A 10,269-nucleotide genomic window follows, 5' to 3' on the forward strand; every position below is an offset into this window, starting at 1 on the left:
GTTTGACCCTCAAGAAAGCGTTAGAGTAACCACTTAGTACCAATAATGAGAATAATTATACCAGGAGGGTAAAGGGGAAGGTGGGGGGGGGGGGGCGGAGGAATTGATCACAAGGATCAACATATAACCCCCTCCAAGGGGGTCAAACAACAGAAAAGTGAGTGAAGGGCAACAGTGAACAACGTAAGATATAAAAATAATAATGTATCATTTATCAAGGGCTCATGAGGGAGGGAGGGAAAGACGGAGGGAGGGAGGGAGGGGGCAAAAATGAGCTGATATCAAGGGGTCAAGTAGAAAGAAAATGCTTTGAAAATGATGCTGGCAACATACATGTAAATGTGCTTGAAACAATGGATGTATGTATGGATTGTGATAAGAGCTGCAAAAGCCCCCAATAAAGTATTTAATAAAGAAAAACCCACAAAACTTTAGTTAGTTATAAAATAATAATTACCATCACCATATGTACAACTGGTTATTATTGCTAAGAAGACAGAAAGAAAATAAAAGAAGTACCAGTAGATAACAAGGTAGTTTTGTTTTTCTCAATCACTAATATTATCTAGCAGCATACATACATAAAAACAAATGCCTATTTTAGGCTCTAAACCTAATAAAAAGCTTAATATGAATTACAAAGCACATGACATAGCATATATAAAACACTCGTCAAACATATCTTGTTCATAACAAATCATTTAGATATTGTGTAACTATGAGTTCCCATTCTAGAAGCAAATATCAGTATTTTCATGGCACCAGAAAAGTAGAATAGTCCAATACTTTGAGACTCCACGTTTTTAAACTATCTGTATAAATAGTGACACGAAAAATACTTCATTTAAAACGCCATACTCTTAAGTCATGTTTGGACAAACATTTCAAAGAACTTCAAAAGAGGAACTAGAGTGAAAATATTACAACTGAGATTTATACACCCCAAATGTGAGTTGCCAACAAAAGAAAATAATCAAATTTATGCCTCCTAACTATGTTCCATAGTCTCAATCTTTGATGTCTCTATTCATACTATGAATGTGATGCTTTTCTCACCCTTCCATGATTGGGAAACTTGTTTCTGGAACCCACTTCAAATGTTATATTTCTGTTAAGGACTCCCCTGCTCTCCTAGGTAGAATTCATCACTTCTGTCTAACAGATCCTACTATGCTGTTTCAGACACATTCTATCAGGAGTGTTCACTGCTTTTTATTTGGTGCCTGGTTCCAGCATTGTGGTTGTATCTAGCATCCCCGAATGTCAGTTTCTTAATCTATAAAATGAGAATAATAACAGCATTTGCATAAATGGGATAGATACTATGAAGATTTTACATTTATGTAAAGTGGTCAACTAACTGTCCATCATATATGAAGTATTCAGAAAATAGGCACTCAACCCTGTTTAAACAATATCATCAAAATACAGGGGATTAGAACATTCATTCTTAAAAACTATAAAATATCACATCTGGAATGAAATGATCACTAGAAATACTAATGATCTAAGCAAACAAAAAAGGGCCATTTTAATGAAGGTTCTATTTCATGGTCAAACACCTAGCATGTGTTTTTAGTAAAAGTTTCATAGGTTTTACCATTTCTTAAAGAATTTCCATCTTTTTATCACACTGAAAAATTCTGAAACACTAGGTGAGTTCTCATTCTTAATCCATGTGTCGATTTACAAACCACTGGAGAAACTGCTTCACTTCAAGAATGTTGAAAACATACATCCAATGTTCACTGAAGTGCTGTTTAAAACAGTCAAACCAAATGTTCATCAAGAGATGAATAAATGAAATGTAGTATATATGAACAATTGACTATTACTCCACTGTAAAGAGAAATGAAGGGCTCAACATGGATGAACCTTGAAAGAATGGTGTTTAGTGAAATAAGTAGACCACTAAAGGACAAAGGTGTATGAGCCCCCTTACATGAAATATCTAGAAAAATGTATAGCGTCTTCAATTGAAGAGTGGTTCTCAGAAGTGGGCAGGAGGAAAGGGAAGAGGGACTTACTGCTTAAGGGACACTGAGCTTCTTCTAAGGGTCATGGAAAGATGAGGAAACAGATGATGGTTAATAACAGTAAACATAATTAATGTCACTGAATTGCACATGTGAAGAAACTTAAAATGGAAAATATTTTGTTACTTAGATATTTACCACCTTGGATGCTTACGGTGTTTAAGAATTATCTTTGTTGGGTCACTTGCAAAACCTCGAGGAATGTGTGAACTTGAAAAAGGGATAATGTTAAAATGAGCATTTTTCACTTTAGAGGAAGAGATTGAAAGAGTATTAGTTGAGATTACAAATCATGTTCTTACACTTGCAGAAATTAAAACTCAGTCTTCTCTACCAAGACTATACTTCTAAAAATGTAAGATGAAGTTAAAAAAAAACAAAGAACAGTGTTATACATCATACAGCACACCAAGATCTGACCAGTGTAATGCTAGCCAAGAATAATTCCGATACACAATGGGCTAGAGGACATCTTTTGCCTTGGAGGTAAAGTCAATGAAGAACATCTTACAACTTTGACTTCATGCCAACACGGAAACAACCTTTGAGTCAAAGTTTAACAGTTCTATTCTCAGATTAGAAAATCAATTATAAAACACCCTTGGAAATCAAATAACTACCCCTGTATTTCAGTGTAATTTTTCAAAAATATGAATGGTAGAACAGAATTCTCATTCTCTTACCTTTGTGATGAGAACTCGGTATTTTTCTACCAGGTGGTCGTTGTTGTGACAGCCTGCTAATAGTTGCCAGACTTCTCCTCGAAGAGCTTCAGGGACACCGCTTCTTACTAAAGATGACAACTGCTTTGGTCTCACACTTAAATTAAGATGCCTGAAAATAAAGCCAAAGTCGATATAAGTGCACACAAAGAAGACTCTGTAAAGACTGTAATTTTTATTAAAACTAAGTAACTGAAACTTGAAAAGTGACATACTAATAAAGAAAAAGAAGTGCTACTGGAGTACACATAGCCAAGATATGGGGTTGTGCAAACTACTAAGTGTTGGACTATCAGCTGAAAGACTGATCGTTCAAACCCTCCCAAAAGTGCCTTGAAAAACAGGCTTGGCAATCTGCTTCCAAAAAGTCACCATTCTGGAAACCTGTGGAACAGTTCTACTCCAAATACATGAGGCCACCACGAGTTGAATCAACTCAACACAACTAGCAGCAACTACAAAACATGAAGTGGAAACAAGACAAAACAAAACATGAAGTGGAGGAAAAACCTACATGGATTTTGTGGTCAATCTGCATCCCAGATGTCTTAAAATCATTGTTGTACTTAAAATAAAAGCAAAACTGGAACCTACAGAATCAAACGCTATGGTTTATGTAAGAAGTACAAAAGAAAGTGCCACTTAACAGACACATAGCCTATGACAAAGGTTTGGTCCTATAGCAAAATAAACAAATGAATTAGGCATACACAAATGTTCTAAGTTTGTATGAAATACCGAGGCACAGTTTAAGCGTTTTTTATGATACCCTGGCTTCAAGAAACTTTCTGAATACATATAGCAGATAGTTTCATTGTACTACTATAACATCAAATACTAAAGTTGTTAAGCATCATATATTACACCTATAAAATGGGGAGGAAAAATTTTATCTTGCACAGTGTTTGTAATAAATTTACAAAATGTCTTTGCATCACAGTATCTCACCAGATCCTGACAACAAGTATCTGAGGTATGTGCAGTGTCTCCATTCCCAGATGGAGAAAAAAGTTCACTAAATGACTGAGGTAGTCTCCAAACTTGAAGACAAATGAATACACTTCTTTATGTCAATCTTTGAAATGTCAGAGCCTCCAAACTCCTGTAGCCATCAGATGTACACAGAAGTTCCTGATAGCAAGTGGCCATATTATCAAAATGATTTGCGACTTTCCTCAAAATATCTCCACATCTCTATAAGAACAATGCATGATACATTTTAAAACTAATAATGTAGTACATGAAAGATAGAGCTATCTGCAATTCAATATAGTACTTTTGTCTTTGCTTAGGAAAAAAAATATGTAGGCCAGAATTGCAAGCAGAAAGAACAAATACGTTTCTGCAACTTAATTCAGAGGTTAGCGAATACTGCCTATGGGTCAAATGTGGCTTTCCAACCATCTTTGTAAGTTTTTTCTGAGAGAGTCACACGGCCATCTATTGTCGAGAGCTGTTTTTGCACTGTAAAGGCAGAATCAAGTAGCATATAAAGCCTCAAAGATTTACTAGTTAAGTCGTCAGAAAAACTTGCCAATTCCTTACTTATTTATATTAGTAACATTACATTCAGAAGAATTACATATCCTTGATAATATAAGTCAGTTGTAATATTCTCTTATAGTCTATGATGAGTCACATTAACATATACATGGAGGGAAGAGCTTAAAGTTACAGCCACTAAAATCTAATGTAGAGTTCAGAAAACCAGCTTGGGCATCAGATATGACAAGGCTAAAAATCCTGCTCTGTCATTTACTAACTAGAATGGCTCATTTAACCTCTGAGCCAGTTGTCTCTCTCTGTGAAATGTATACTAGTTTGTAAGGTCACTACAGCAGAGAATGAACACAACTTTAAGACAGTGCCTGGCATATTGTAAATTTAGAATTCTTATGATGACACGAAATTTCTCTATATATGACGAAAACAACTCAGAGGAGTGACTTGCCAAATACTATACAGCCCAGAAATTAGTAGTGGTAGAGTATGAAATTAAACTATCAGATTTTAAAATGCATGGTGATTTTAATGCTTCCTGTCCACATTATATATATAATAATGATGAAGCAAAATAGTGATGAATTGAAGAGAGACTACAGTGAACTCTTTAAGACAGAAAAAAAAAAGAAAAACAATTTTGAAGTCTTCTGAAGATAACTGAGAGATGGAAACCCAGATAATATATCTGAGGGTGAGAAAAGCATGACTTAATAAGTAACAAATCGACAAAACAAAATTTGACAGCAAAACAAATCCCAAATCATTACATAAAATGCTGGTGGATTAATGTAATTCTACATTCTAAATGCTTTATCTAAATGCTTTTTAATATGTTGCTATATAACGAGTTCAAGGCTAAACGACATTTCTGTTTTCTAACAAGAAGCTTTTTATGCCGATGAAATTTCAACTAACAGCAGCCCAGACACTACAAATACACTGAATTGTAAAATAAAATTGTGAACAGAGCAGTGGCAGGTTTCTCTAATGTTAGCCACAGAAATACAGTATATGAGAACTATTCTCTTGAGGGTCTTACAAACTCATTTAATAAAATCTCTTGTGTAAAGACAATGTTTTGGATTGCTTTCTTCTATACACATTTTACCTTTTCCAATGTGGAGAGTGTTTTACTGAGAGTACTAAAAGGTTTTAAGAGGGCTAGAAGCAGAGAATGTCCACTTGTAGTTTTATTCCTAAAGGGCATGAAAGGATTTTTATAATAGCTGGGATTTTACTAAGAATAGAATGAAAGGACAAAGTCAGAGGGGTCGCCTTACCTGACTTTAACAACTACTACACAGTTGCAGTGGTAAAAACAGTGTGGTACTGGAATAAAGACAGATACTCAGACCAATGGAAAGAACAGAAAACCCAGAAATAAAACCATCAGCATATAGACAACTGATCTTCAACAGGGCCCATAAAGCATCAAGTGGGGAGGTGGATGCCCTCTTTAACAAGTGGTGCTAGAAACAATGGATATCCACCTGTAGAAAAATGAAACAAAATCCTGACCTCAGCCCATGCACAAGAACAAACTCAAGGTGGATCACAGACCTAGAAGTAAAACCTCAAATTATCAGGCCCATCAACGAAGGAATTAGGACAAACCTAAGAACCTTGGCTCTGGGAATGCATAGGCTAACTGTAATAGGGAAGGGTATACACACAGATGAACCTGAAATTGACAAGTAGGATATACTAAGGATAAAACACCTGTGTGGGGGGAAAGATTTCACTAAGAGAGTAACAAGATAAACCACAGACTGGGGAAAGATTTTTAGCAATGACACAACAAAGGACTTACTACTAAAATCTAATAGGCTCCTAGCCTGCAAAAAGAAGAAAACAGTTAGCCCCCTGAGGAAATGGGCAAAAGACCTGAAAGAAAGTTTCACTAGGGAGGAGACCCGAATGGCCAATAAACATAAGACAAAATGCTCCTGACCATTAGCCCATCAGAGAAATGTACAATAAAACAACCATGAGATACCACTTAACACCCTTGAGAGAGCAACAAATGTTGGAGGGGACATGGAGAGATAGGAACTCTCTTCCACATACAGCCTCTGTGGAAACTGATCTGGCAATATTTAAAGCAAATGGAAATAGAGCTACTTTATGATCCAGCTATCTCTGTACTGGGCACATACCCAGACGAAGTAACAAATAGAACACACACACACACACACACACACACACACAGATTGTGACCGATCATCTGTGCTCCAATGTTTATTGCGGCACAATTCACAATCGCAAAAAAAAAGGAAACAACCTAAATGTCCATCGATAGACAAGTGGATTAGAAAACCCTTGCACATACACACTGATGATCACATGAAACACATCGCCTTGTGGGAAGAGTTGGAGGAAATCATGCTAAGCGATGCTAGATAATCACAAAAGGGCAAGTACAACATGAATCCATTGAGATAAGTATAATTAGCTCAGTAGGTATAGAAGAAAAGCCACTTATATCAAACTATACAGGCTGCAGTACAGGCAGTTGGGTGGGGGACAGGCCAAACCAAGGACATACATGTCACTCCAACACAAAGAAAGGGAAAGGAGGGAAGGGGAAGATGATGGCACCAGGGGAACAGGGCACTAACCCATCCTGGGGGCGAGTATTGGTTATGTCTCTACAGAATTGGAAGTGTGCATGCAGACCCCACCATGGTGTACCAGACCTTGAGGGCAACATAACCACATGAAACAACACACAAATAGTGGGCTTAAGGGCCGACCCCAATCAGAACCAAACTAACCCCTTCCATAGAAGTATGTGCTACAGCGGACAACACTAAACCTACAGGATGGGGGAGCATGGCCGGCAAGCCATGCCTACACGGAAGCAAACCAAGAAGGAAAAAGAGACAGTGAGGGTCTAGACCCCATATCGGAACAACAAGTCCTAAGATGACATTTCTACATGGAGCTGCTAAGGCACAGAGAGGACCGTAGGGCAGACAACAGTTCGAGACATGACGTCTGTCCCATTGCTGGAGCACAACACGACAGAGGACAATACTGGGGAAACACGGTGGGGAGTGAGTTCAGTCTGACGCCCCACAGCTGGGTGAACCAAGGAGGGAACTTAACAGCTCAGCAAAGGGAGCCAAGCCAAGCCACAAAGTCACTGAGGTGCCCCCAAAATAGAATTCAGGTTAGGAGTGGGGGGGTGGGGGGGAAAGGTCCCAGAACCCCCCAGGACTGGTGGGGGCATAGTCATAAAAGTCAGTGGACAGATCTGAAATTATCTATGGCTTTTCAGGATTTTTGCTAGTTATTATTACTTTATATATATATATTTTTTATTCAATATTTTGCTTTCTTTCTGTATTGCCAACGTTATTGTTGGCTTTATATATATCTTATATATAAGATAGGTGTGAGAAGCAAGCCCAAGGAGAAAGCAATAGACAGGACCAGCGGAGCTAGAGGGACTTAGGGTGAGGAGGGTGCGGGGAAAGAAGCACTGAGCAAACAAAGCCATAGACAGGGGAACTATGGAATTAAAATCAACAACGAGGAGGACGTAGAGATCCTGGGAGTATTTGAACAACAGCAATCTAAATGAGAGGAATTACTAAGAGGCAGAAGAACGGTGGGCATGATGGTGGGAAAGGAGGAAGGTAAGAGGAAACAAAGGAAAGGCCTAGGAAGCAAAGCTACGGATAGAGGTATAAACATAGGAGTGAGAAAAAAAATAAGTCTGCACATATGTATACACATTAATTCATAAAAATAGAGGTATTGGTGTACACATACATATTTATATAGCAATACATTAATGAAGTGGATGGACTTTGGGCCTCTGCTCAAGCCCTCTCTCAATGTAGGAACACTTTGTTCTAACAGCCTGGCATTCTGTGATGTTCACCCTCCAGACATGATTGCTGAAGACAAAATAGGTGCACAAGCAAATGGGGTGAAGAAAGCTGATGGTGCCCGACTATCAAAAGATATATCATCTGGAGTCTTAAAGGCTTGAAGTTAAGCAAGTGGCCATCTAGCAAAGAATCAACAAGCCCACATGGAAGAAGCATACCAGCCTGTGCAATCATGAGGTGTCTGGGCTCAGGTAACAGGCATCAGAAGACCCAAAACAAACAAACAAAAAACAAATTGTTGAAAATGAGGGGGGTTGGAGTGGAGACTCAAAACCCATCTGTAGACAATGGATATCGTCTCACAGAAGAGTCACAAAGAGTCGACCAGGGCGCAGTACAGAACCAATGAACAACACAATATTCCTCTGGTTCCTTGAGGATTCCTCATCCAACACTATCATAACCCCCATTCTGTTTTTTCACTGCAGGCTAGACCAGAGCATGTATACAGGTACAGATAAGAGCTCACAACACAAGGAATCCAGGTCAGATAAACCCCTCAAGTATACAAATGGGAGTAGCGATTCTAGGAGGGGAAGGGGAAGATGGTGGGGTCGGGGGGTGGGGGTGGGGTGAGGGGGGATGAGGGGTGGGTGGATGAGTGAAACTGTGAGGGAAGGGAGAAATTGGTCAGTATAAAATATGAAAATAATAATTTATAATTTATCAAGGGGTCATGGGAGGGGGGAGCAAGGGAGGGTAAAAAGAGGAGCTGAGATCAAGGGTTAAAATAGAAAATAAATATTTAGGAAATAATAATGGCAACATATGTACAAATATGCTTAATACAATTGATGTATGGCTTGTTATAAGAGCTCTAAGAGCCCCGAATAAAATAATATGAAAATAAAAAAAAAAAGAACTGACCTTTAAATAAAAAGAGTGAAAGGATTCAGTTTCAAACTTTTTACAGAAAACACCCAAGACTAACAGGCCCACAGCCCTAATAACCAGAAAGTTAAAAGCACAGGCATCTGGATCACTTACCTCAGCTTTCTTTGGCACACTGGCATCCTTTACAGGGAGAATGGGAAATTACATACATGAATGACCCACCAAACTGGCTTACTGGAGTGTCTCTGCTTACTTTAATAAATGCTGATAGCAATGCACTCTTTTTATAAAGCCTATGCAATGCTTCCCAAAGTAGTTGATACCACACCCTGGGGAGTGGGGTGCTAAAACGATCCAAGAGGGCTTCAAAGTCAGACACCTACACTTTGTCTTATATTATGGGCTATATAACACAAAATAACTTGATTACGGGGAAGGTGTCAAGTAATTTTTTTGTCAAGGGGGCAGTAGGCCAAATAAGTCTGGGAACCTATAGTTTATAGCAGGCCTTCCACCTTTTCTACTCTCGACTCCTTTTTGTCTGGGAGCATAGTCAGAAATACCCCTTCCATTACAATTAATTTGGAATTAATTTTTGGTCATTGCACATCAAGAACCTTCTGCTATTGCTGAATTTTTTGGCAATTATCCAAGTTCAGTTTAAGCAGATTTGGTTTACAGGACAGTAATTCTCACTTTATTGGTAAATTGTTTCGGAGTTGATAGCTAACTGATGAATTTTACAAGTGTTAGCAAGAAAAACAATTGGTACCACCAGTAATATAAACTGTGACTGTGACTGTGACTCTGCTCTGTCAATCTAGGTACATAGCACAGGTAAGAAAATTCCCACCTGGGGTCTCTATTGTAGCTCTATGCATCAAAAGAGTATCCTCTCAAATACTCTGATTGTGTATTACTGGATTAACCCTGAGCAGTCAGTGATTTCTAACTCTTGAATACCAAAGCCCCATCCAGCTGCTGGTGAGTTGATTCTGAGTCACAGCAACCCTGTGTGTGACACAGAAGAATTCTACTCTACAAGGTTTTAACAGCTGGTATTTCATTTTCAGGCTTTTCTTCCATGGAGTGTCTGGGTGAACTTGAATTATCAATTTGTGCCACAAGGGACTCCTTTCAAAATAAAGTACCTCTTAATTGCTGAAACACTGGTGGGGACTGAGCATGATAGTGGGGCAGGAGGAAAGTCAAGGGAAATAGAGAAAAGAGCTGGGAGGAAAAGGGCATTTATAGAGGTCTAGATAAAGACATGTA

At 38.4% G+C, this 10,269-nt stretch overlaps 1 protein-coding gene across 4 annotated transcripts in view; it reads right to left on the reverse strand.

Annotated features, from left to right (window-relative positions):
- Window positions 1-10,269, reverse strand: part of RABGAP1 (RAB GTPase activating protein 1) — a 188,934-nt gene that overhangs the window by 81,045 nt on the left and 97,620 nt on the right. For all 4 annotated transcript variants that reach the window (XM_004716471.3, XM_045290207.1, XM_045290206.1 and 1 more), the window contains exon 13: window positions 2,720-2,870. In XM_004716471.3, coding sequence (XP_004716528.1) covers window positions 2,720-2,870 — 151 coding nt within the window. The remainder of the gene's footprint in view (window positions 1-2,719; window positions 2,871-10,269) is intronic.

Source organism: Echinops telfairi, unplaced genomic scaffold (assembly GCF_000313985.2).
Source record: "Echinops telfairi isolate 266 unplaced genomic scaffold, ASM31398v2 ScPeMD7_32;HRSCAF=126, whole genome shotgun sequence".
Lineage (NCBI taxonomy): Eukaryota > Metazoa > Chordata > Mammalia > Afrosoricida > Tenrecidae > Echinops > Echinops telfairi.